This window comes from Mangifera indica, chromosome 10, assembly GCF_011075055.1.
Source record: "Mangifera indica cultivar Alphonso chromosome 10, CATAS_Mindica_2.1, whole genome shotgun sequence".
NCBI lineage: Eukaryota > Viridiplantae > Streptophyta > Magnoliopsida > Sapindales > Anacardiaceae > Mangifera > Mangifera indica.
In genome coordinates, this window is record NC_058146.1 from 4,796,236 (window position 1) to 4,823,057 (window position 26,822).

General features: G+C 34.0%; 5 protein-coding genes across 12 annotated transcripts; 3 read left to right on the forward strand and 2 right to left on the reverse strand.

The window, feature by feature from the left end:
- Positions 1-242: 242 nt before the first annotated feature.
- LOC123228196 (transcription factor bHLH111-like) lies at positions 243-2,356 on the reverse strand. 2 transcript variants are annotated; one of them, XM_044653492.1, is made up of 10 exons: positions 2,209-2,356; positions 1,986-2,075; positions 1,820-1,880; positions 1,509-1,624; positions 1,343-1,431; positions 1,097-1,264; positions 849-929; positions 694-759; positions 536-592; positions 243-436 (listed from the first exon to the last, which is right to left on the reverse strand). In XM_044653492.1, the coding sequence occupies exons 2-10, from the start codon at positions 2,032-2,034 to the stop codon at positions 332-334; spliced, it is 792 nt and encodes a 263-aa protein (XP_044509427.1). In that variant the 5' UTR covers positions 2,035-2,075; positions 2,209-2,356; the 3' UTR covers positions 243-331. The 2 variants fall into 2 exon arrangements, with proteins under 2 accessions (XP_044509427.1, XP_044509428.1); XM_044653493.1 differs by lacking the exon at positions 2,209-2,356 and having other exon boundaries at positions 1,986-2,198.
- A 4,138-nt stretch (positions 2,357-6,494) lies between these two features.
- On the forward strand, positions 6,495-8,336 carry LOC123227675 (40S ribosomal protein S15a-1-like). Of its 2 annotated transcripts, none has more exons than XM_044652775.1 (4): positions 6,495-6,639; positions 7,336-7,473; positions 7,572-7,732; positions 8,015-8,336. In XM_044652775.1, the coding sequence occupies exons 2-4, from the start codon at positions 7,341-7,343 to the stop codon at positions 8,111-8,113; spliced, it is 393 nt and encodes a 130-aa protein (XP_044508710.1). In that variant the 5' UTR covers positions 6,495-6,639; positions 7,336-7,340; the 3' UTR covers positions 8,114-8,336. The 2 variants fall into 2 exon arrangements, with proteins under 2 accessions (XP_044508710.1, XP_044508709.1); XM_044652774.1 differs by having other exon boundaries at positions 6,553-6,713.
- A 2,320-nt stretch (positions 8,337-10,656) lies between these two features.
- Positions 10,657-14,286, forward strand: LOC123227674 (ras-related protein RABE1c-like). Its single transcript, XM_044652773.1, has 8 exons — positions 10,657-10,931; positions 11,558-11,630; positions 12,019-12,119; positions 12,576-12,641; positions 12,938-13,035; positions 13,582-13,644; positions 13,727-13,819; positions 13,891-14,286. The coding sequence occupies exons 1-8, from the start codon at positions 10,883-10,885 to the stop codon at positions 13,972-13,974; spliced, it is 627 nt and encodes a 208-aa protein (XP_044508708.1). The 5' UTR covers positions 10,657-10,882; the 3' UTR covers positions 13,975-14,286.
- Positions 14,287-15,149: 863 nt separating this feature from the next.
- Positions 15,150-21,006, forward strand: LOC123227637 (2-oxoglutarate dehydrogenase, mitochondrial-like). Its single transcript, XM_044652723.1, has 9 exons — positions 15,150-15,310; positions 15,592-17,166; positions 17,388-17,614; positions 17,705-18,037; positions 18,583-18,829; positions 19,131-19,259; positions 19,351-19,566; positions 19,797-19,920; positions 20,491-21,006. The coding sequence occupies exons 2-9, from the start codon at positions 15,616-15,618 to the stop codon at positions 20,727-20,729; spliced, it is 3,066 nt and encodes a 1,021-aa protein (XP_044508658.1). The 5' UTR covers positions 15,150-15,310; positions 15,592-15,615; the 3' UTR covers positions 20,730-21,006.
- A 1,322-nt stretch (positions 21,007-22,328) lies between these two features.
- LOC123227935 lies at positions 22,329-26,517 on the reverse strand. 6 transcript variants are annotated; one of them, XM_044653084.1, is made up of 7 exons: positions 26,319-26,517; positions 26,203-26,250; positions 26,007-26,108; positions 23,204-24,598; positions 23,035-23,103; positions 22,754-22,952; positions 22,329-22,635 (listed from the first exon to the last, which is right to left on the reverse strand). In XM_044653084.1, the coding sequence occupies exons 3-7, from the start codon at positions 26,007-26,009 to the stop codon at positions 22,565-22,567; spliced, it is 1,737 nt and encodes a 578-aa protein (XP_044509019.1). In that variant the 5' UTR covers positions 26,010-26,108; positions 26,203-26,250; positions 26,319-26,517; the 3' UTR covers positions 22,329-22,564. The 6 variants fall into 6 exon arrangements, with proteins under 6 accessions (XP_044509019.1, XP_044509022.1, XP_044509021.1 ...); XM_044653087.1 differs by having other exon boundaries at positions 23,204-24,612; XM_044653086.1 differs by lacking the exon at positions 26,203-26,250.
- Positions 26,518-26,822: the final 305 nt, after the last annotated feature.

Here is a 26,822-nt window from a genome sequence, read left to right on the forward strand (position 1 = left end):
ATAAATTAATATTCAATTATATAATAAAACAAAATATATATATGCATAATATTATTTTTGAAAAATCTTATTTAGATAATTAAACAAATATTGTAATATTGCTTTTGAAAAATCTTAATTAGATAATTAAACAAATATTTTGTTAAATTGTGGGTTTTGTATTAATTTGGTTGCGCGGAAATGTCAAAAAATAAAAATAAAAACTATAAACCATCAAATCAAAGTATCAAAAAGAAGACAAATTCTCTTCAATGGCTACTTCGAATAGATTGTGAAGTCTATGAACTGTCCAAGATGTAAAATTAAGCAGAAACAAAGGTGCAAAAAGTTCTTAATTTCTTGATAAAATCTGTGGATCAACCAGATCATCCTCTGTTACTTTATGTGTAAATGATATTGGAACCAAACATAGCCCTCTGCTTCTCAGGGTCATTTCCTGTTTAACAACTCCAAATTATGCACAAGTGAATTAGAGAATTCATAATAAATTAAGTAAATCATGCATGTGAAAGCTTTATATATATATAAACAGTACCTTTGAATGAAGAACTTTGACATTGCTGTATGAGCTACTAAGCATCTGAAACATGTTCTGTTGATCAAAAAAGAGGGCAAAAAGAATTTCTTAGAAATATGAGTGATTGTTTTCAAAGATGAGCTTGGTTGATTAATATGGTGGATATATTTACAAACCTGAATTTGCTCTTGCAAAAGTTTGATGTAAAGTGAAGCCTCTTGGAGAACTGATGCTGTATCAGTCTGCAGAAAGTTTAACAACTGAAATGTCTCACAAATTATGTCTCCCTTAAGATCTAGTCTGGGTATTTAGCTTGAAGGAAAATACTGACCTTGCCATATGGGGAAACCAGTTTTTGAAGAGTTGTGATCTTGTCACTTAGTTTTTGGCTTCTCCTTACTGGCACCTGCAACTGCAAGAAAAAAGGATGTAAACCTGGAAACCTTGTCATGGGTATGCATATAATGTGTTATCACGTGATTAGGGGTTTTTTTTTTCTGATTCAAAATCATCCAATCACGTGATTTATGTTCCCATTATGTATTCAAAAGGGTGTTAGTTTTATTGTATATATAATACCCTTTGCTCAGTTGATGCATTGTTGTCTGGATGATGATGCCATTTTTCTTCACAGGATTTGTTCACTTTCTTCTTCTTGTTAGTCTTTCTGCACAGAGTCAAAGCTGTGTTGTTGTTGCAAACAAGATCATTGATTCCTTGCTGTGGCAGTAGCCTATTTTGCTGGGACTGAAAATCATGGGAAAATCTACAACATTAGAACATGGAAGCCTTATTTCGGTTGGTTTACAAATGGTATATACACACCGCTTCAAATGGGGGAAGTGTACGCTTCCGACTAAGCAACGGTGACTGCTGAGAAATGTTGTCAAAGCTGGTGGAAATAGACTGAAAACCTGCAACCAAAATGGTCATTCATGAGCACATAACATAAGCAAATGAACAACATTAGGGAAGAGTGAAATGAGGAAACCTTGTTGATAGCCAATGGAGGATTGACAAGAAACAGAAAAGCCACCATCTCTCAGCTGGTTGTCATCTTTGTATAATCTGGAATCCACAGAAAAGCCATTCCTATGGATATTTGTTCTGAAAAAGTGCACAAAACAAGCTTTAGTTTAAAACCCCACCTAAGTTGAGTCACCTCATCGGCCGATCTAAGGTAAAACCCAGAGTTCAGTTATTGAATTACAATCACTAAACTAGGTAAGTTTAAACCCACGCTCACTCGGAGATTTATGTAGTTATTTGATGTAAAATATGAAGGAGAGTAAGAAGACATACATGATACTGTCAACCTGCAGCATAGAGACGTCCCAATGTGGCATCTGAACTTCATTGTTTCCTGAAGTTTTAACCAACAAAATGTTCAAGTTACATAAAAGCAGAATACAATATTTTTGGCTTTGCAGAAACCATTTCGATGTTCAATCAAAAGTAAAAAATTTACCCAAGTTGTAAGGCTGTGAAGACATTGATGAAAAAAGGGCATTCCTCATTTTAATCAACAATCAACTCCCAGAAAACTACTGCAAGAATCCTACACAAGTGAAGAGAACTGGTGAACAAAACCAATACATTGAGATGAAAAGAGGCAGTTGTTTGTTCATTATAACAAGAAATGAAGAAAGAAAAAAGAAGAAATGATGAAGCAATCACAGTGCATGACTTGCCTGCAAAAAATTGAACTAAATCCTTCAGTTTTCCAGTCAATTATAAAGAACTGAAGGAACTTGATGGGTTTCTTGCAGGTTATGTATTGCATGAAAGGAATATGAAACATCCAGATGAGTCATCATCAGAAAATACATAAAACAACATAGACAAAAATGGTAGAATGGGCGGCTTTCTCTCACTTTCTCTAGCAAATTATCTGTTTAATTTCGCTTTCATTTAGCTTTGACTTGTTTTGATTAGTGTAAAGTGATTGATTAATGCAGATCCAGCTAGTCAAACAAAGCTTAAACGTGTGGTAACCACTGTCTGACTCAAGCGGCAATCAAACTCAGTAACTTAATTACAACTCATGATACACCAAGATGGTAAACTTAAAGGAAGAAATCATTTCCATATTCCAAAGTGAGCTTAAATCTTTCATAAATAAAAAAAAAAGTCTCGGTTGCTTCATCTATTGGGTTAAGCATAGGTTTAAATTTGGTATTTAGATCATTCAGAGGCTTATTATGCAATAACTTCTGCAAGTAAACTTGGTATTTACATCATTCAGAAATGTGAATTTGACACTCTTAAATGGCCACATATTTACCCATAAATTTGTCTTTCCTTGCACGGTTCATGTAGCTTGTCCTTGTTTGTTCCACGGCTCTTGTTTCTTGAACAAATATAATAGTTGACCTCATCCCTTTCATCGTTCTTACAATATCCATATTACAATAGTACCAGAAAGAGCTAATCACTCTCCAGCCCCTAAGGTTTGGTACAAGAACTTATCACTCCGCATTACAAAAATTTGAATACCCTTTGCCGATTATATATTTTCTCAATTTTATTGAAATATTTAGAAATTGGAAAAAAAAAAAAAAAGAAATATTGTCTCAAAACATTTTAGTATTGTTTATCTTCTTATAGTTTAATTTCCCTTTTTATTTTGTTCAAATTTCGATATGAAGTTTTGTTAACTTTAGGAGTGTCTTGTTAGTATATAAAACTTAGGGTGTGTTTGATCTTTTTTATAATAGTATTAATTTGAACGAAATATAAAATAGTTTGACTAAGTTACGGCTTAAAAGGTAAATTTCCAATTTTTCTTTTGTCTCCTATCCTAACGACCACATTTAATTATTTTATTCAAAAATCTCTTAAGATTAACACATGTATTAATTCTGATTAACACATAATTTAATTATGTAATTATCGAACTAATCGCGTACAAATTAGAACTGTTGTTATCCTATAATCATCCCGCTAATTTACTAATGTCTTTCCAAAGTCAGCGGTCTTCTGTCTACTGTTTAAGTCATGACACGTGGAATTCGTACAATATGGGTTATTTCCTGCAAATTTAACATGTTATATTCTTCGTTTTTTTCCCCTCTATTTTATTGTGAATTGTACCGTTGATTTTCCTTTGTGTCTATAAAACAGGTAATTTTTAATCACAATATTTTATTTATATACATATAAATATATTTTAAAATTATTTAAATATTTTTAAATTAAAAAAATACATGTAAAAAAACAACAGTATTATATTAGTTTCTAAATAATAATTTAAATGTAGCGTGAGGATAATTTTATATTTCAAAATTGATGTAATTTTTTAACCATAAAAAAAAAAGGCAAAAGACTATTTCTCACATAAGGTTTAGTGCATTCTAAAATACATTCGCGATATTTCAAAAACTCAAATATTTACCCATAGACTTTTAAACTTTACCAAAATCATTATTTATAGAGGCTAGAATCATCATTTTATTATTAAATTCTAAATATTTATATTATTTTTTTCTTTCCTTGATTTGAAAAACTAATAATTTCCTTTTAAAATTATATTTTAAAAAAAAAAAATTTCCCCTTAAGGTTTTGATTTTTCAATGAAACCTCTCTTCCCCAGCAATTGGCACTAACCAATCATCTCTCTTCTTTTTCTAAACTCGTTTTCTTTGGAGTAAATAAGTCTTTGTCTGAACGAAGACGATCAATTAGACAAATCGACAAAGTTATCAATTCGGCTTAGTCAGCTGCAATTGACAACCATGTTTAGAATCAACAAATAGCCAACGATAGAAGGTAAAAGAAATGCTACAGATCTAGAACCAATTTGACAAAAATGCGACAGATCTATCATTGGAATTGATTATTTGTTTTCGATTCAATTTATCATCAACCAGAACTTCTTCACCTGTCATTAGAGTCGTCAAAGATGATAGAGAGAGAAAGGAGGAAGAAGATGTTAGTCATTATTAGAGATAAAAAAACCCCAAAGATTGGAAGAAGAGGGTGAAGTCATTTTTCAAAATTGAGGTATAGGATGAAATGACAATTTTCAAAATCTGAAGAATAAAATAAGATAAAATTATATATTTTTTAATATTACTAATAAAATAATGATTTTGTCTTTAGTCATAACTAAAAATTATAACAGAAGTTTACTCATAAGTAAATGTTTAAGTTTTTGAAACTCTGCATATATGTTTATATATATTTGGGACTAGACTAAACTTTGGTGGGAGTAACTCTTTTGGCCAAAAAAAATTATTAAGTCCATTTGTATTAAAATAAAATTCTAAATTGAATGCAAACTACAGCAAAACGACTTCGTTCAACAGGTATGCTATAAACCAAACCAACAAGCATAGAACTGGGAGTATGTCCGGCCACGCAATCAAACATACAATTAAAAAAAAAAAATTATATGTTTGTTAAGTGGGAAACAAAACACAAGTTTTTGGATTTATTAAGGAATAGATTCCTAATCAGCTGTTATGATTTTGTTAATTTAACATTGTGTTTGAGAAATTTTATTTAATGTTAATTATTAATTATTATACTAATGCAAAATCTTTGTTATTTGCAGGCCAATTTAGTCAACTAACCTTTTGGTTTTTTATTAGGCCAAACGACTATTTCCCACCCAAGTTATGCTGTAATGATAAGTTTCCACCTTTTAACTATGGAAATACCAAATACCCACCTATGATTGGTTAAATTTAACGAAATCTTAACCCCTGAAAATTTAATCTCATTTTCCCTCTAAAAGTTTAAAAACTAATATTTTTTCTCTAAGCTAAGTTTGAAAAAATCGAGGGTCTCCAACGCCAACGGCGACGACGCCTCAACTCATCCGACAGATAGGAAGAGAAATCGTCTTGATCGATCTCATCTTCGTTGTCTACTATCGTCTTTCCAGATGAAGACGACTCATGAAGATGATCGTCTTCCCAGACGACGTCTTCCCCGACGAAGTTCTTCGTCTTCCATGGCTTTTTCGATGCCGATCGCAAATGATCGTAGGATGCTTTCGGCAATAGAGCTGGAGATTTCAAAACAAACCCTAGGGTGTTTACTTAAGCAAATTTAGTTTTTAAAGTTTAGTAAAAGTTGATTCTATTTTAGTTTATTTTTAATATTATAGAGAAAATATGATTTTACCCTTAACCGTTAGAGTTTTGTTAAATTTTAGTGTTTCCATAGTTTGAAAACTTGTCATTACAACATACCTTTTAGTCGTTTTTTTTATTTTTAAGAATCATTGGCCTCTCTTTATTAATCTCATTAATAAAAGTGACAAAATAAACTTACGAAATGGCCATTTTTTAAGTGAGGTGTGAAGAGACGAAAATTTTCAATGCTTTATGTTTTCAAAGCAAGTTTTTACCGGTTATCTAATTTTATTAGTAAGTTTTATTTGATTTTTTTAAAATGATTGTTTTGTTTTTTATTAAAATTATAAAATTATTATTAATATTTAATATAAGTATTAAATTATTAATATATTCTTATCAATTTAACAAATTAATCCTAAAAATATCAAAATTTTAATTAATTTTATATTTTTCCAGTTTTTAGGGTATCAAAAAATCAGTTTTTAGTTGAGACTTTAAAATTATATCAAACCTTGGGTGGGAATAAGCCTTTTGGCCTTTACAATATCACATCATCCTAATCTAATTAATATGATTCTTATTAACCTACTTGAGATTTAAGAAAATATCAGAAAACCCCCTGTAGTAATAAAATCATCGTAAAAATTGATTGGATCAGGGGAGGTAAGTTGATTTTATGAAGTCTGAGGCGAGATAATGATAACTTCTAATACTTTTTGGAGCTTGATAGTTTTCTAAACCTCAGGGGGGGAAAGGGAATCCAAAAATCTAGATCAAACTTTAAATTGGACCTAGTTAAGTCAGGCCCAAAAAATAATCAGTTTCATTTCAATTACAAATAAGCCCAACTAGCCCAACAACAGAACACAAATTACAAACCCAAGAATGAGGGTATTACAGTAATTCGGCAAGTTCTTCTGCTTACAGATATATAAACTTTAGGGTTTCGGGTTTACTTCTTTTGATCACCCGAAAACCCTAGTCTTTGTGCTCACACACTCTTTCAGAGGCGGCTCTCCCTGCCCTGATTTTCGAACGGTTCGTACAGTTAATACAAAGTTTCATATTTGGGAGTCCGCGTTTTACTTTTCCGTACTATCCCGACATCTCGGGTATAAGCTTTGCAGTCTATACAGATTTGTTTGTTTTAATGATCAGTTTTTCTATTTATGATATTTTGTATTGTATTTTTTTAATATTTGATTGGTTTATAGTAAATAAGATAGTTAGCCCTTCAGAGTGCAGATTGGCGTTTGTTAAATTTCACTGTTTTGAAAGTTATTTTAGTTGTTGCCCATTGCTGGGATTAAGCTTTCGGGTAACACATATCATACTGGACTTGAAGATTAATGAAGTAATAATTACTTGCGTCATGTGAAGATTAACGAAATATAAATTCTATGTTTTATAAAGTAACATTTTTCTTTGCATGGCTGATGATGTTATTGGATGTTACATGGCTTGGAGCAAATAGATTTATGGATTATGGGGAAAATTAGTATTTTGTATGTTTATCGAAATTGCTTCATTCATCTTAATTGTTGTTTGGTGAGAACTCCACTCTATGCTTGTAGGTGATGTGGTTCTTATTATTAGACTGTGTGTTGGAAATAGTTGAAGTGGCTAGTCTTTGAGGAGCTTCTTTTTATGTCCTTGTTTTTCTCCGTCATGATGTTTTACTTGCAGCTAAAGATTTTTAGTGGGCTCTAAGATTTGTTCTCTTATAATGTTCAGCAACTATGGTGAGAGTCAGTGTTCTGAATGATGCTCTTAAGAGCATGTATAATGCTGAGAAAAGGGGAAAGCGTCAGGTCATGATCAGACCATCCTCCAAAGTTATCATTAAGTTTCTTCTGGTTATGCAGAAGCATGGTATGAAACTAAAATTTTTAGTAGAAGATCGTCTTACAATGCTTTCTGTTTATATATTTTTGAAATTTGTATAATTATTGTATTTTTATTCTGTATAGGTTACATTGGAGAATTTGAATATGTTGATGATCATAGAGCTGGCAAGATTGTTGTTGAACTGAATGGGAGGCTGAACAAGTGTGGTGTTATCAGTCCTCGTTTTGATGTTGGTGTCAAAGAGATTGAAGGTTGGACTGCCAGGTTGCTTCCATCAAGACAGGTTAGCTCAGTTAGTGTTAAAATGATCTGTTTTGATATCAAGAATACTGTTTTGTGCATTTGTGTGCCTTAAATTTGGCACTTTATTATCACCTCCCTCCTGGAATCTCAGGGGGATGCAAGTACAATCATCATTTTAGGCTGCATACGGAATCCAGTTTTAATTGCCAAAATTTGCATTTCATCACTAATATATGGGGGATGAATTGGAAAACCTTAATTCTTCTACTTATGTATATTTTTGTATATTTCTCTAATTCTCACTGTAATGGTTATTGTGCAGTTTGGTTACATTGTGCTGACAACTTCTGCTGGCATCATGGACCATGAAGAGGCCAGAAGGAAGAATGTTGGTGGTAAAGTGCTTGGTTTCTTTTACTAGGCTGAGTTTACATCGACGATGGGATTTAAGTTTTGCTTTTTAGATTTTGATGTACTTTGGAAGAAATTGTTTACCAGTGGATTAGCTTTTTGGTTTTGCTTGATTTAATTATGAATTTTAAATGCCATTTAGTAGTTATTGTCATTATTAGTTGAAGATAAATTATGTTATGTGTTCATACATTTATCCATTAGCAAGTGATGTGGTTGTCAATTTTCATAAAGTTTGTCAAATTTCAAGTTTAGTCTTTGATGCATTATAGAATTCCTTGGCTTGCTCTTCACTTGAATTTTGGGGATTGTAAAACTAAAAAAAAAAAAATCTTCAAAATGATGGTAGCCTTAGAATGTGATGGTCTTCACCATCTTTTGATGATTATTATTTCCATCTTTATGTTGTTTCCTTTTGAGAAGTGAGCTGTGAGGATTATATTATAAATTTTCTTAAAATTCTTTTGTAAATTTAAACTTTGATGATTACAGAACTAGATTAGGGAGTAAGTGGAAGATCCATTAAAATGTGGAATCATGCTGGTTCATGTGTTTGTGCTTCAGAATTTGATTCCATAGTGCCATCACTGTAACGGGACATGATTTTGATATGTGCATCTTTCATGTCAATATACTGAAACACATTTAATGGTAGCAAAAGACCATCTAAAAGCTTGCTTTAATTTTGTGTTGAATGTAATTGCTTCCAATGAGAGTAATCAATAATTCTGTAGCTCTTACAATTACAATAAAATAACCCTATCTATTATATGTTTTTGTGCTTAAATTTATTTTTCAAACAGCAACAGTTTGTTCTAGGGCTTACCAACTGAAGCTGTCATAAATCATGACAGAATTTAATGCTTGAGCTTTTCGCAATCACTAAGAACCCTCTGAAGTCTTGTGATCTCTTGAATAAAACCAATCATTTGGGTTGGTATTGAGAAACAAATGCTTGTTCGTGTTAATCAATCAAGAATCAAATCCACTATTTCCCTCACTTTTTGATTTATGGCTACCTTGTTTCGTGGGTTCTTATGAAGGATAATATGTTTGGTTTGTATTACTCTATCCTCTGGTGTCAAATAAACTTTATAAAATGAGCGGTGTGCATCTATTTTGAGTATATAAATTAGTGTATATTTATTTACGTTATTATATGATTAAGTGTTATTTTATCTTTAATTTAAAATATTATATATATTAAATATGTATTTATTTGTATACTTAAAATAGGTACATATAATTTTATTGTTCTTTAAATTAATTGCAAATGTTTCACTATGATTTTTTATCCTCCATCAACATAAACCATGGATATACTGACATTCGCAAAGGACAATTTTTAATTTCAAATTCTGCCCCCAATGAACCAGAAAAGAAAAAAATGAACAACAGCAAACCGTGAATTATGAAAACGAAGCCATAGTTATGGAGTATATCATCATCAAATCACTGACTAGCTACAAATAAGAGCAGAAAAGCAAGGAGCAAGACAAAAGAGGATCTATTTATATTTTAAACTGTCTTGATAATATTGAAGCTATAACCTTGATTTACATTACATTTTCTTGCCAAAGATTGCAGTTGCCCTAATGGTGTAAAATCACAATCATCACCTAACTTTGAACACACTCATCTTCAAATGTGTCATCGTCAGGTCTGTCAGCAGCCTTGGAACCCATAGTAAGGAGCAGAGAGGAGAGACCTGTGCAAGAACAGAGAAGATAATGATGAAAAGCTCCAAGTTTAAGTGGGGGTAAATGGTGTCAGCGAGAGGGGTTTTATAGGCGTTAAATGGTGGGGACTAGACAGACAGGATCTTCTAAGCATATACTTCGAAGCATAATGCTTGCTTTTGCTTTCACCAAATGCTACCTCTAAAGGTGGAATCTGCCTAGGATATTCTGGCCATAGTGCTTTCCCTCTTCTCATCTTTTTTTCCCCGTCAGCTGCTGACATGTCACACTTTGATCGACTGCTTATTGAACATTTAACAAAATCATAAACCACCTATGAATGTTTTATCATCAACATGTGTATTACGACAGTAGATGAGCGAATTAGCAAATAATACTGTACGTATAATATTGTCAAATGAATAATAACTTAAATGATAAAAAATATAAAATATTTAAGAGAAATAACTTGGGTTAAAGACTATCTGTAATAAACTACCCAGGAAATATCTTCATAATATTTTATCTAAATATTTTAAAATTATTAATAGTTTTTGAACTTATCATTTTCATTCAATATACTTATTAGTTTGGATAATATATTATCAAAAATAAAAAATTATAAAAATTAATTAAATATAAATGTTATTATATTTAATAAAATAGGATAAAACTTGATAATTATAAATAATTATTTTTAAGTTAAAAATAATAAAATATTATTTTATTTAAATATTTTAAAATATTTTTATATTAATTAAAAATAAATATATTTTTATCTTAAAAAATTAACAATCCTTATAACATTAAAAATGATACTCTGTAGCCGAGTGTATATTTGAAACACAGATTCTCTACTCCCACGGCAGACTGGGGCCATCTAAAAACGCCACGTATTAATCGCGGAGAGACACGGAGGAAGTCCGAAACTCAAAGTCTCTGAAATTATTAAACTTTTATCAGGCTTCAAGGCAATTACTGTCTTGCGCTTTTCATTTCTGGCTTCTGACCATAGTATTTATTCGTATATTTTATTGTTATCAAGAATTGTTTTTATTGTACGTCGCGTGTAGAAACAGAGAAAGAGCTAGAGAAAATAGATGGCTGTACATGATTTTCTCATCAAGCTTCTTTTGATTGGTGACAGCGGTTAGTTTCCTTTTATTTGATTTATTTCATATTTTCTTATTAATTTTTCTAATTTTTGTTGATTTGTTATTCATTTGGGAAATTGGAGATGTGGGAATAATGTGTGTGATCTTGCTGTGTTGATTTTGTTGTTTGTGAAAGTAAACCATGTGGGTTATCAATTTCAGATTCATGATGTTGCATTTCCTTTAAAAGTTGAGAATATTGGAGATTTCTTAATATTAATATGCTTTGGGTTTGACCTTCATGAGAAGATGTCAATTTTTTGCGTTTGTTTTGGTTCTAGTTGGAGAAATCTCTGTTCGATTGTACAACTTAAGGTGCACAAATGTGAAGATATGTTTTTGCATATGGGCTCCTTGCAGTGCATGCATAAATTTATTCTCACCTTTCATTTGTATCAAATCATTGAAGATCTTTTGGTTGGTTTTATTAGCTTCTCTGGCTGGAATTTCTTGTTAGCTTTTTCTTTCTTTTGCAATTTTAAATGGCTGGGTTCTTATAGTGTGAAACTAAGTGAATAGTTAGGAAATGATGTTTTTCATCCTTGCAGATTGGGTTGGTTGACATTTTTTGTTTTGCTCATCTAAGTTCTTTTTCTTCTGAACATTTGAAAAAAATTTCAGGTGTGGGCAAGAGTTGTTTGCTTCTGCGGTTTTCTGATGGTTCTTTCACAACTAGTTTTATTACCACTATTGGGTTTGTAGCCTTTGGAACCTCAACAGTGTTATATTCAATTTTTTTTTAATTATCTACACGGCGTCATCTCAATATCAAGAAATGGAATCAAGAGTTAATATTGCACATACCTGCTTACAGGGCAAAATTTAGGATGAATGAATGATTATTGGCCATCTAGTTTCACTAACATTCTATGCTGGTTAAAAACTTGTACACTACTTATAGCAATGAACTTAAGAAACCGATGCTATATTGAGGAAATTTTAGGGTTTCATTTTTTTTTTGAAATTTTCTAACATTGTGAATATCTTGGGAAGAGGACCTGTACTTGTCTGTTGCTGACATTATAAGCATAAGTTAGTTAGAGTGCTTCTTCAAATCTTACTTTCAAGCTTTTTTTCAACAGCATTGATTTTAAGATAAGAACCATTGAACTTGATGGCAAACGGATTAAATTGCAAATCTGGGATACAGCTGGTCAAGAGCGGTTTCGAACCATCACAACAGGTTTGTATTTAGTCGACTCTTTATTTATAAGGTAGGTAGACAGCCAGTAGATTCCCTCTCTCCTATTGCATTGGAGTTACAAGGGGTGGGGGAGAAGCTGTTTCCTATATTATCCATATCAAGCTCTGAGACCGTAAACTTAACCAGCTGTTTACTAGTACTCTCATTAATAAGTCATATCTTGTTTTCTCTCCAGAAAAACTTTAAAGCAAATATTGTAGAGCTTAAATGGTTTGGAATGTACCATAATGCTTATATTTTACCTTGGTGGTTCAATGTGCTCCATATGGTGCTTGTTATTAGAACATTTACTAGGTGACAAACAAAATAAGAGGTCTGAGGTTGTTCTGGAATAGGTGGTCTTGTAAACAATCTTACTGTCATTTTATCGTAAAATGTGTCTTACAAGTTCTCAACAGTCCTGGAGTTGACTTTTGTTCTTAATAATCTTTGCAGCTTACTACCGTGGAGCCATGGGGATTCTGCTGGTGTATGATGTTACTGATGAAGCATCTTTCAATAGTGATTCTTCTTGCTTTACTCTCAGCTTTTGAATTGTTCGTGGCAGTTTCTGTTTTCATGAATTGCAAAATGTTGCTGGATTCATGCACCCACCTTTTTGGATATTCTTTCATCATATACATGTTTTGCATCTTCCATTTCAGTGTGGACAACCATGGAAATAGGTTTAATGCAATTTTCATATTTTCTTTAGTGGAGGTGGATGGTTGAAGATCTGCCTCGTCCACCCTGGTAGGGTTAGAACCGAGTCTCCATCTCTTGCAATTCTTATTAATCTGGGTTTTTGTTCTGTCCAGATATAAGGAACTGGATTCGCAATATTGAACAACATGCTTCTGATAATGTCAATAAGATACTGGTTGGGAACAAGGCTGACATGGATGAAAGCAAAAGGGTAAGTATTCTTTAATTACTCATTGATAGGTTCAATAAATATTTTCTTCAACATGGTGTTTTGGGTTGTGAGTTCACCAATTGGACATGCGACCCCTTTTTTATTTGAATGACCTCTGTAACTGACTACTTTCTGAGACCATGCCTAGTGGTCTTACTTCATTCACCGACTTTGGTGCTAGATTGGACTTTCATATATTTTCTGTGTTATTAACCACAAAGGATCTCTTATTTTCATTCTCTATCAAGGCTGTGCCTACCTTCTATGGTTGAGATATTTTCTTCGACATTTTGGGTTATGGGTGGGTTCACTAAATGACAGGAAATCCTCTTTGATTGTATGAATTCCTTAACTCACTAACCATCAAAGTCCATATGTAACCGTTCTGGAAGTTTGAGAAGGGGATGACTTATGGAAGTATTGATGACCCTGCTTCTTTTGAAGAATAAGTTGTGGGATTGGAGCTTCTTATTCTGTGTATGTGTATGCTTGCTTTTATGGTATCTTGATTTGAACTACAATGGATATTTTATGTTTTCCATATAGGCTGTGCCTACGTCCAAGGGTCAAGCTCTTGCTGACGAGTATGGCATCAAGTTCTTTGAAACTGTAAGTAGTAATGTGCCGTTGAATTTTAATTTTTATAACTATGTTCCATTTCTTTCTCTAATGAAATAGTTGATTTCTCCAGAGTGCAAAGACTAATTTGAATGTGGAGGAGGTATTCTTTTCAATTGCAAAGGATATAAAGCAAAGGCTTGCAGAATCTTATTCCAAGGCTGAGGTTTTTATTTTCTTTATTTCCTGTCTATTTATATCTTCTCCATATTCGCTGATGTCTGCTGGTGGTTGCAGCCTCAGACAATTAAAATAAGCCAATCTGATTGGGCGGCAAGTGGTGGTGAAGCTGCTTCAAAGTCATCTTGCTGTGGTTCATAAAGGGAACCAAAATATATGCCTTGTGGGGGAAGATTAAGCCTGTGGTAGCCATTGCAGGGTGGAACTAATTGTGATGACTCTGTGGTTGGTGCATGTGTTTATTTATCCCTCTGCCATTTTTTTTTTCAGTTACTAGCATTTGTATGTTAAAGGTAGTGCTTTTTCCCAATTAGTCTGTGGAATTTACAATATGACAGTCTTTCTTCCCTTTGTTTTCCTCATCATTTCCATTTCGAATGTTAAGGTTATTGACACTTTTGTGTATTACTTGTTTGTGTAGATAGATAATGAAAACCTGGCTCATTTCTCTTCTGTTACATTGTATAATGGAGAATGTTCCTTATGCCATTATTATTATTATTATTATTATTATTATTTTGTATAACAAGGAATCTCATCTAAGTCGAACCGCCGCATTGAGGCCAAATCAACCACAACCCTATGCCATTATTAGTCTTTACACAAGAATTAAGATACCCTTTTATTCTAATATACATTAAACTATGTAATGCAGAATGGATATTTTTATATAGATTTTCTTTTTCAGTAAAATTAGGTTAATATCATCATCATCTATGTATTTATTTATAAATAAAGCAAATATTTCTCTTATTTTATTTTTTTAATTTTAACATAAAAAATTGTTTACCCTTTTCAGGTGTGAGTAAATAAAAATTCATCAAAATTTGAATGGCTAAAATAAATCATTGTGATTTCTGAATTTCATTGAACTATTTACACCGTGGAATTAGGAAATAATTTTTTATAATAAAAATTGTTTTAACAAAAAATAACCTTCAAAATCAGCCAAGTGAGAAGAAAAATTCGATTCGTTTTCCTTTCTAATAAAATGTGGACAGTTTTGAAGTTTCCAGGTCTTTTGTCAATTTCGTACGATGCAAAAATTAGGAATTTCAAACAGAAAACAACAAAACCATGATTTGACCAAAAATTTAAGTAATCCGAGAAAATCTTAGAAAAAGACATGATTTGATCGTATGGTAAGATTCCGATTGAAATAATATTTCGGTGTGATTTTAACTAAAATCGATCGTACATTAATATTATAGTGTAATTATTTTATAATTGTTTTAAGTTTAAAATTTTATTTTTATAAAATATGAAAAAGTATATTTAATAAAATTTTTGAAAGAAAGAATCTTAATAAATATTAAAAATTATAAAGGTATTTATTTGTTTTCAATGCGGGAAAATCAGTATATATGCCATAGAAAACCACAAAAAGTGCAATTTCAGCTCAGACGGAGTCACCGTCACCTTTTGCAGAACGATTAGGGTTCCTCTCTATTTCTCTCTTTTATCTCCAGCTTTGTGGGTACGCTTCTTAATCGATTTATTTCATTAAAAATCCGTTTGAAAATATTTTGTTTTTGGAAATGAAAATCGTTGCTGTCTCACTTTTTGATTTATTGCGTTGAAATTACGGAAAGTATATTGATTCATGTAAGACAAGAATATGATCTGTTTGATCCTTTTTTTTATGATGTTATGGTTTTCTTTTGTGGGTCGATTTTCGTTTTACTATTTGTTTGGTTTCTCATATTAGTTGTTGATTTTTGTTTGTTTGGTTTTCGATGAATTGCTTGTTTTTCATAGCGTTGAGGATTGAGCTTGATTGCTATGGGGTGGTTTAGAGCTGGTTCAAGCGTGGCAAAGCTTGCCATTAGGAGGACTTTAGCTCAAGGTGGTTCATATGCAACGAGGACACGTGTGGTACCTGCGCAGTCCCGGTATTTTCACACCACTGTGTTTAAGTCAAAGGCGCAATCCGCACCTGTGCCTCGCCCTGTTCCTTTATCAAGGTTAACTGATAGCTTCTTAGATGGAACTAGTAGTGTCTATTTGGAGGAGTTACAGAGGGCTTGGGAAGCTGATCCTAATAGTGTGGATGAGTCCTGGGATAATTTCTTTAGGAATTTTGTGGGTCAGGCTGCTACATCTCCTGGAATTTCGGGTCAAACGATCCAGGAGAGTATGCGTTTGTTATTGCTTGTGAGGGCTTACCAGGTTAATGGCCATATGAAAGCAAAGTTGGACCCATTGGGGTTAGAAGAAAGAGAAATCCCAGATGATTTGGACCCAGCTCTTTATGGGTTCACCGAAGCTGATCTTGATAGGGAGTTTTTTCTAGGAGTATGGAGGATGTCTGGTTTCTTGTCCGAGAATCGTCCTGTGCAGACCCTTAGATCAATTTTAACCCGCCTTGAGCAGGCTTACTGTGGGAGCATTGGGTACGAGTACATGCATATTGCTGATCGGGAGAAATGTAACTGGTTAAGAGACAAGATTGAAACCCCAACACCGATGCAATACAACAGGCAACGGCGAGAGGTTATTCTTGATAGGCTTATATGGAGTACACAATTTGAGAACTTCTTGGCCACTAAGTGGACTACAGCAAAGAGATTTGGGCTTGAAGGTGGAGAGACATTGATTCCTGGCATGAAGGAGATGTTTGATAGGGCTGCTGATCTAGGGGTGGAGAACATAGTTATTGGAATGCCTCACAGAGGAAGATTGAATGTGCTGGGTAATGTTGTTAGAAAACCTCTTCGTCAAATATTTAGTGAGTTTAGTGGTGGTACAAAGCCTGTAGATGAAGTTGGCCTTTATACAGGAACTGGTGATGTTAAGTATCACCTGGGAACTTCTTATGATCGGCCAACTAGAGGTGGTAAGAGAATTCATTTGTCTTTGGTTGCTAATCCTAGCCACTTGGAAGCTGTAGACCCTGTTGTTATTGGAAAAACTAGAGCAAAACAATACTACTCCAACGATGTTGACAGGACCAAAAATATGGGTGTTTTGATTCATGGAGATGGCAGCTTTGCTGGACAAGGTGTTGTCTATGAGACTTTGCATCTCAGTGCACTTCCAAACTATACTACTGGTGGTACTATACACATTGTAGTGAACAACCAAGTGGCCTTTACAACTGATCCAAGAGCAGGCAGATCCTCACAGTATTGCACTGATGTTGCCAAGGCTTTGAATGCCCCCATTCTCCATGTCAATGGTGATGATATGGAGGCAGTTGTTCATGTATGTGAACTAGCTGCAGAATGGCGGCAGACATTCCATTCAGATATTGTGGTTGATTTAGTGTGCTATCGTCGGTTTGGGCACAATGAAATTGATGAGCCATCTTTCACACAGCCCAAAATGTACAAGGTTAGTCCTGTTATAGTCGTCTCTGCCTTTCTTGTCAGATTTGTGGCTCAATTGTGCTTGATTTTCTTCTCTTTTCTTTCTTTTTTTGTTTTCCTTTTTGGAATTTCAACCCATATTTTCCTTGTAGCAGCTTATGTTTCATTGTTTTTAATGAGAGGAAATATCTACCGCTCTCTAGCCAAGTCAGTAAAACTAGAATTCTGATTGGTTCTATATAACAGGTCATTCGGAATCATCTGTCATCTCTAGAGATCTACAAAAAGAAACTCTTAGAATCTGGACAGGTGACCCAAGAAGACATTGATAAGATACAAGAAAAGGTCAACAAAATCCTCAATGAAGAATTCTTGGCCAGCAAAGATTATGTACCTAAAAGAAGGGACTGGCTCTCTGCTTATTGGTCTGGGTTCAAGTCTCCTGAACAGCTTTCACGTATTCGAAACACTGGGTATGGTGGTATTTTTCATTTTAAATTCTATTGTTAGCTGGCGCTGGCTTCATAGATTTAGCTTAATGAATTTATTATGGTGTTGTACAGGGTAAAACCAGAAATCTTGAAAAATGTTGGCAAAGCAATCACAACCCTTCCAGAAACTTTCAAGCCACACAGGGCAGTGAAGAAAGTCTATGAGCAACGTGCACAGATGATAGAATCTGGAGAAGGCATTGACTGGGCAGTTGGAGAAGCACTCGCCTTTGCTACATTGCTTGTCGAGGGTAACCATGTCCGGTTGAGTGGTCAGGATGTTGAGAGAGGTACATTTACTCACCGGCATGCTGTGCTACATGATCAAGAGACAGGGAAGCAGTATTGCCCTCTGGACCATGTTATGATGAACCAAGATGAAGAAATGTTCACTGTGAGCAACAGGTAATTAGTTTTCCATGTTTTGTCTTTAATCAATTCTACTCTTTCTCTATGATTATCATTGTTAAGTGCTCCTGTATCATTATATTCTCTGTAGTGTATTGATATGACACTGATTTTAATGGCCTAGTAATAACACAGCTTAAAAGGAAAAGAACAGCGTATAGTTTAGCAAACATGCATTTGAGTGCCTGCTAGTGTCGTGTTTGTCTGCTTAAATGTCATCATGATGAAGGTTCCTTGCTTTTCCTAAGCACATGTATCTTGGTATGTTGACTTCTGAAACTGCATTTGGAGATTATGCCTTGATTAGCCATCTTCTCCAATTGCATTCACATGCCTAGATTCTACATATTTTTCCCTTGTTCTATTGGGGGCAGGCATGAGACGAGGTTTATTTGATCCAGATGAGTGTATTTTCTGCATTCTAAGAATTTCTTTGGGATAAACCTGTACTTTTCTAGTTCATATAAGAAACAGGTGACAATTCCTTTACATTATTGCTTCTATTTTGGTTTTTAATCTAAAACTATTTATTTTCTGAACAGTTCTCTTTCGGAATTTGGTGTTCTTGGATTTGAATTGGGTTATTCAATGGAAAACCCAAACTCTTTGGTAATGTGGGAAGCTCAATTTGGTGACTTTGCTAATGGAGCACAAGTGATATTTGACCAGTTTATAAGTAGTGGTGAGTCAAAGTGGTTGCGTCAAACAGGACTTGTTGTGTTGCTTCCGCATGGTTATGATGGTCAGGGTCCTGAACATTCAAGTGCACGATTAGAACGTTTCCTTCAGGTATGCTCCACAAGTACATTTATATTGTCCTTTATGTGCTAGTTTGGCTGTACATCATGCCTCTTTTATTTGGTTTACTTTGTTGGGCCATGCTTTTCATGTGGATGGTAGGGAATAGGCATGCAATTGGCTTACTATTATCTCCTCGAAATATTTGCCTAACACACTATCATATTTCTCAGTGTCTCATTTTTCTAGGTGGTTCCTAATTGAGGTTTATTAAATCCTCTTGAGGGGAATGTGGATGACAGGGTTTGACTTTGTTGCTAACTAATATAAATGTTTTTAAATTTTCTGGTAGATGAGTGACGATAATCCATTTGTTATACCTGAGATGGATCCAACTCTTCGAAAACAAATTCAAGAATGCAATTGGCAGGTTGTGAATGTTACAACTCCTGCTAATTACTTCCATGTTTTGCGCCGACAGGTGAGTACAACACAACTTATTTATTTATGAATTACTTCCCAGTTTTCAGCTATGTCTCTTAATTTTTTTTTTTAACTATTTCATGTTGCAGATACACAGGGAATTTCGTAAGCCTCTGATTGTGATGTCTCCTAAAAATCTACTCCGTCACAAGGATTGCAAATCAAATCTTTCTGAGTTTGATGATGTCCAAGGCCACCCTGGTTTTGACAAACAAGGGACCAGATTCAAGAGGCTTATTAAGGATCAAAATGATCACTCTGATCTTGAGGAGGGTATTAGACGCCTGGTTCTTTGCTCTGGGAAGGTGTGTCATTCTGTTTGTGCCACACTTTATGTCTGAAATTTTTAGTTAATGCTGAATGGTCTTGCATATTTTGTTATTTTACATATTTTTGTTACATGGCCAAGGGAGCATACTATATGTTTGTGTTTGACATAATAATTAATCACAAAAGAAAAATGGTTCATTAGATCGAAATGGTTACTGTTTATTGTGGGATTTGCTTTTTGATACATTCGCAATCTTGCTTGCAGGTTTATTATGAACTTGATGAAGAGCGAAGGAAGAAGAATGCAAGTGACATTGCAATTTGTAGGGTGGAACAGCTTTGCCCATTTCCATATGATCTCATTCAGCGTGAACTTAAGAGATACCCAAGTACGTCTTCTGACTACTGACCAAAGAGTATTGTGTGCATTATTTATAATGGAGAAGCCACATCTTTTTTTCTCCTTCTAGATGTTTTTATTGATAACGTGGATTACCTGCATCATCATTTCTGTTTATTGTTATCATCAGTGTCTTTTGACTGAAGCATTCAATTGTATTCTCCTGCATTAGTATCTTGCATGATCACTGCATTCTTCTTCTTGTCTTGAAATTAATGGTATTGAAACAAAATTTGTGAGATTATGAAATGTCTGCTCACAGTAATATAAATTAATACTGAAAGGTTCTAATGGAATATCACGAGATAAGAGATGAAGATCTAAACTAAGTTTTAAAAATGAAAGTAGTGAAATCGTTTTAGAATTTAGCTAGTTTTTCTGATTGTAGTAAAGGAGTTGCTCGTTAAATTTTTTAATAGTGAATTTAGTAGGCTTTGTTAGTGAGCCTACATGTTGCCGTTCAATTTATTTGATGACTTCGTTTTTTCCATTTCTTATTTCATTACGCAAATTTTATCGAGATAATGAGGCTGATTTGTTTTAATTTTGGTTGTTTCAGATGCTGAGATAGTTTGGTGCCAGGAAGAGCCAATGAACATGGGTGCATACAGCTATATCGTAGCCCGCCTTGGCACTGCCATGAAAGCACTGAGCAGAGGAACCATAGAGGACATCAAATATGTTGGCCGTGCTCCTTCAGCTGCCACAGCCACTGGTTTCTATCAATTTCATGTGAAGGAACAAACCGAGCTTGTGCAGAAAGCCATTCAACCTGAACCAATCAACTACCCTTTCTAAAATTCCTCTAAACCCTTGAAAACAGTATAAAAATACTAATGATTTGCTCCAAAAATAACCTGTGGTGCTCTCTGAAATTTTTTATTTCTATTTCCTCTGTTGTTTGATGCTTGTCATTAAGCCTGTAATCTTCAAAACACCACGGAAATCATTGAAAACTGAGAATCCCCATGCCAAATATGATATTCAGGCACTACTGTTGTAGTGTTTTTGACTGTAATAATGTTGTTGAGATGAATAGACTTATAATTAAATTTCAGTTTCTTTTTTCTGTCAATTATATTTTTAATTATTATTAATTTCTTCACCTTTATTTCTGTAAGTAAGTTGGTAGGAAGTGTGTAGTTTTGCTTTCGATAGCCTATAAACCGATCAACTCCAAGAGCAAAATAAGAAACCCAAAGAGAACTTTAATCTTTTGTTTTTGGCTTGAGCATATATCACATATAAAAAATATTGACAAAATTTCTCAAGAAATTGATAATCATGTAAAAATTGATGATTGAATTTAATTTTTTAAAATTATAAATCAAATAGTCAAGCAGAAGGTTAGTTGATTAAAACTTAAAACTCCTATTATTGATTTAAATATTATGTTCGACAATAAAAAATTGATACTGTGCATGAGCCTTCGCCCTGCTGATAGTCTTCAAATCAACAGGCTGTAGCAGCCATTTTTGAGGCTACTACCAGCATGGGCAGACTTATGGCCCTCATTTAAAATAAAATAGAGGCATATGTAATTTACAATAAAGTGAAGCAGGGTTTGGCAAGGCACCTAGAGAAGCTATCTTTATAATATATTAATATGAGGAGATTATTGTGAAATTATGCAAGTAGACATGCATATAATTAGATAAGATACATACATACGGGAAAACTATATTAAGATATATATATATTTTTTTAATGAAGAATCTTATTTAAATTAGACTATCATTTTAGAGTCAAACCATGTAAGAGGAGATTTGAACCCTGCTCTCGTGCTTGGAACCCTTGCTCTCATAATAGTATACTTTGCATGAATATCAAGTTTGTTGTGAGTGGGGTTGAGGGTTAGCTGATAGCTGTGGTGGGTGAACCAAAAAAGAAATGTTTTGCCCTTGCTTTTCAAGGCCTTGGCAGAATTTGGGGTATGATTTTTATTTTTTTATAAACTTTTCAAGGCAACTTGAACCAACTTGCTTTAGGCGAAGTCGAACTAAAGCTTAAGCTTGAAATCTATTTAGCTTATCAAGCTTGTGAGTCAAAAAATTTTAATTTAAATAAATTAAAACAACATCGTTATAACTAATACACATCAACATAACATTGTTTTGATCTTTTTTGTTCGGCTATAGTATTAAACAGAGTTTAGTTTATTTCGGCTCCATATTGTAACCAAACTCAAACTCAACTCCCCTCAACACAAGCTAAGCTCAAACTGGTTTGAAGAGAACTCAGCAAGCTCAAGATCGGCTCCCCTCAAGTCAAGCCGAACTCAAGTTGGTCCGAACTCGAACTTGGCTTGACTTAAATCAAGCCCTAGAAGAGCAGTGCATCACCAGCTCCGATTCCACCAGTATCAGAGAAGAATGCATTTTTGCATTGCACAACAAACACAGAGAAGGCACCTCTGGTGCTTCAAACATACACATTCATAATACAAAGAGGTTACTTTTAACAGAAGATACAACTGTCCTGAACCAAGAACACGCTAAAAGAGTCTAAATTGATTAAAAATAAAAAAGTCCGGATACCCATTCACCGAAAAGCTGAAGTTCACGGATACAGCTACCAACAAAAACAAATTACACAGCTTAACCCAATTCAACCACAGATACCAGAGTCTCACCTCAAGAGGAGATGGCAATGTCATCCTTCCCATAGATACGCTGAAGTTCACGGGTGGCAGCTTGATATGAGGCTGAGAAGAAAAGCAGATTTGGTTGAGAGAATACTTTCTTACATTATTAAGTAATGAGAGTCACTCTGATTCATCTAAACTTGAATCACTTGAAACAAACGAATGTTTTCGACCTTACCTTTCCAGATGAGGAAATTTTTCTGATTAATTATTGAACCAGTCACAGTTTGAATTACTTCAAATAGCTTCTCCTGAGGAGTACTCTTCAGCTCTTGCACAACTGCATATATGGTCTTTCCATTCTCAAAGTATATGTGATTGTTGGGGTGTTTGGACTTGCAATTAGTGTGACGCTCAAACTCATAAGCATTCACAGCCTGCTTAATACAATTTTAAGGTACTTAAACCGAATATGTATTGGTTAACATAAATGAAGCTGAAATGTACAGAGTTGCATACCTTGCTGAAGTTGCAGTCTTTGCAGCCGCATAAATACCCAGTTCCTTTAATAGTTCCTTTAAGACTTTTCTGCCCAGAGAGTGAGTCAAACAATATCAAAAAGGGTAGCAGTGATATGCACATTCTTTCTAAATATGAAACAAATTTTAGCATAGGAAATAAAACGCACCTCTCTTGTCCAGGAGACATACTTGACAGGAACACCATCAAACATACCAGTTGATAGCAAACTTTTGACATTTGAGGGGAAGCTGTTCACAGGTACCTTCTTAGCAGTCTTCGGCTCTTTATTTTTAGGTAGTATATCAGTTTTAGTATTTGAATTGGAAGAGCTATTGCCAACGGAATTCACATTTGACTCAACCAAATCATTCTGGCCCAGTTCTTCTGAAGCTGGAGCTGAGCTCTGAGTACTCATCAACAAATCATAGCCGCTAATGATATTCCCAGAGGGATTTGCCTCAGTTTCATCTTGAAAAACTCTGAAACATAACGGATGTGTCTCACCCTTATTGTAGTTGTGGTCCATGGACAGAACTCCAGAATCCCCTTTGTTTTGAGTGGAATCCACAGATGTGATGTTGGAATCTGGCTTGTCATACGTTGTAGCAATTGCCATGATATTATCAGTTCCCTCACTGTAGGAAGAATTTATTGAAATGAAATTCTCATTTGTGTTATCATGGTTGTGGCCCATTGAAATAAAATTCCCATGCTCTTTGTTATAGGAGGAATCCATTGATATGACATGGCTACCTCCCTTTTCAGAAGGCTGACTGCTGGATAAAAAATTGCTGTCCCCTTTGTCAAAGGTCTGACCTGTTGATAACATACTCTCATTTCTCTTGGGATAATTGTAACCCATTGATATGAAATTCTCATCTCCCTTGTTCAAGCTGTCAAAAATGGTGTCGACCTTATTAAGGGTGTGGCCCATTGATATGGTATTCTCATCTGAATTATTGTTAATTGGACCCAATGATATAGTGCTGCTATCAATCTTATGATAGGTAGAACCCATTGAAATTCTGCAATCATCTCCCCTACTATAGGAGTGCCCAATGGGTGCTGATGAGCCATTGCCATAGTCCCTAACTTGATTGACTCTAACCTTTCTGATTCCACCAACACTGAAACCTGAAGGGTCTTCAACAAAATGAGACATAGACAAACCCCTTGATGAATTATTATAGTGATCCTGAAAATCCTTTCTTCCCATATTTGAACTTCCACCATTAACAGAAGGAATATTCATATCAACCAGATTGACAGTCTGTACAGGCTCCGATCCAAATAGGCGTTCAGGGAATTTCCCCGTGACTGACTGAAAACTAGAAGTGTTATGCCATGGAGAAACATACATATGTGGAATCTCCAAAATTGTTCTGCTGTTAACAGCATCTACTGCTTGCTTCTTGTTACTGAATAGCTCTGGTGTGGTAGCATCCATGTACCACTGATGACCACGCTTAGCTTCAGTTCTAGCGGAATTATCAAAGCCCATCTCTGCATCAGTTAGACACCCAGCATCTCTTGGCATCCAAAGGCCTTTGTGCTGGAAAGACTGCCACGAAGAAACTGTAAGAAAATTTGATTGACTGGAAGTCACAATATTAACTAACAACAGTGGCAAACAAATAAGAAGCTGGTTATGCCACAAAATTATAATTAAAAGAATAATATAATCTAAGAAGTAATGGAGGAAACACAAAAGAAAAAAGAAGAAAATAATACACATTAAGAAAAGAAGAAAAACGCCATATATTTTGAGAAATACTAATTGATATTTATTTTATGAAACATAAGGTATTAATACATTCGGTATATCTTTTTTTTTTTTCCCTCTTGGCTCTTGCACCTTCTTGCACATTCTACATTTGATAGAAGCCTCAGTAATCTCTAAGAGTTTACAAACATTTGTATCACAACAATTGAATATTAATCATAAGTATATCTTAATGAGGCTAAAAATTCTCATAAAGAATATCTCTCCATAAAATGGAGAGATGATAATTCACTGGAATTCCTAAAGCTAATTGTCTTCAAAATCTCGTGTGTCTAGATATTTGGCAGCCCAATATCAGAACCATATTACCATATCACTCAGTAAATTTTCTCCCAACATGTTATACCAAAATGGAACCATACTAACAAATAACAATGACCTAATACAAATGCAATGAAACTTAATAACCACCCACCATCTAGGAGCTTATAGTCACGTGTTAAACCTTGTGCCTCAAAACTATTCATCTACAAAATCTCCCGCATTTACACTTTTGGCAGCTCATTATTAGACCCATATTACAATATCACCCACAATATTATTTCTCCAAACTTCTTATACCAAAAAGAAACTATACTGACAACAATTACCTAATACATATACAATGAAACTAAATAATCATCCACAAATTTAGCAGCTTATAGTCACTTGCTAAACCTTGTGCCTGCAATTCTAAAGTAATGAACTTACAAAATAATTAAAACAAATTCAATCACCATAATTACATGTTTTAGATTAAACAGAAACTTTATTACCTTAGTATCCACAAACAATCTCAGATTAAATCCAAAAACATCGACCAGTACAAAAAACAATTATGAATTACCTAAACAAATGCAATGAAACTTAATAATCATCCACCAATCTCATATTAAAGTTCCATTTCTTTCAAGCTTTAGATTGAACATAACCCTGATTAACTTTTCTTAAAATTCATATCCAAACACAATCTCAGAATAAATCTGAAAACTTTGACCAGTCAGAACATTATTATTAAAATTACATGGAATAGTTACTTATCATTTACAATGCTGCACAACAACAAAATCTCAAACATAGCATACACATTAAACAACAATCAAACAGACACAAAAGATAATGTCATAATCATTCAAAAATTTACGAAAGAAACGGAAACTTTCAATTCTCAATATAGCATTTGCATGCAAAAGCTCTCAAAGCCTACCATCTCCGCTGCTGCAACTCAACTACTCAACTGCTTCAAAACCCGCACAATCTTAATCCTTATACTATACCGTTTTGTCTAATCATCCGCTGCCACCAAAATCTGACAAAAATACAATTAAGAAAAACAAATAAACAAGGACGAAAACCTAACATTTCATTTAAATCAACAAAATTATTAAAAAAAAAATTCAAACCTCAATTTAAACAACATGCAGTTTATGCTTCAAGGAGAGAAACGACACCTGGTTGTAAAGACATAAACATTAACTATAATTCAAAAATCCATCTACATAAACATGCACAAACACACCTTCAAACAGTGATCAATGAAGGAATTTTATCTTGTTTAAAGAAAAACTAGGTCCACTAAGACTTTTCGGATTGATCGCCGGAGATGATTTCCTGCGCCGGAAAGTTTTTTTAAACTTTAATTTCTTATTCAGTTTATTATTTTCAGGGGTACAGGGAACTTGGGGAGTGACTTGAGTAAGAAATGCTAGCTCAGAAGAGGAGAGTTCGGATTTTTACTATGAGGAGAGAAAGATATTGTACAGCATCTCTGGGAAAATTATTTATTCCCAGTTTCATCGAGATCGTTCAATTCGATTCGATTGTGATTCTGAGGGAATCCTGACCGTTGAAAGTGGTTACTGTATTTCAAGGAATTTTGTAATGGAATTCAAAGAAGTCAAGTTTTGTAATGATACTATACAATGTGTGGATTCCACGTGGATGAACTCATAGGTTTACACGTGCGACGTACTAGGTTGCTTGCATCACCGGAGAGCTATTATTTGTACCGTGAAAAGGGATG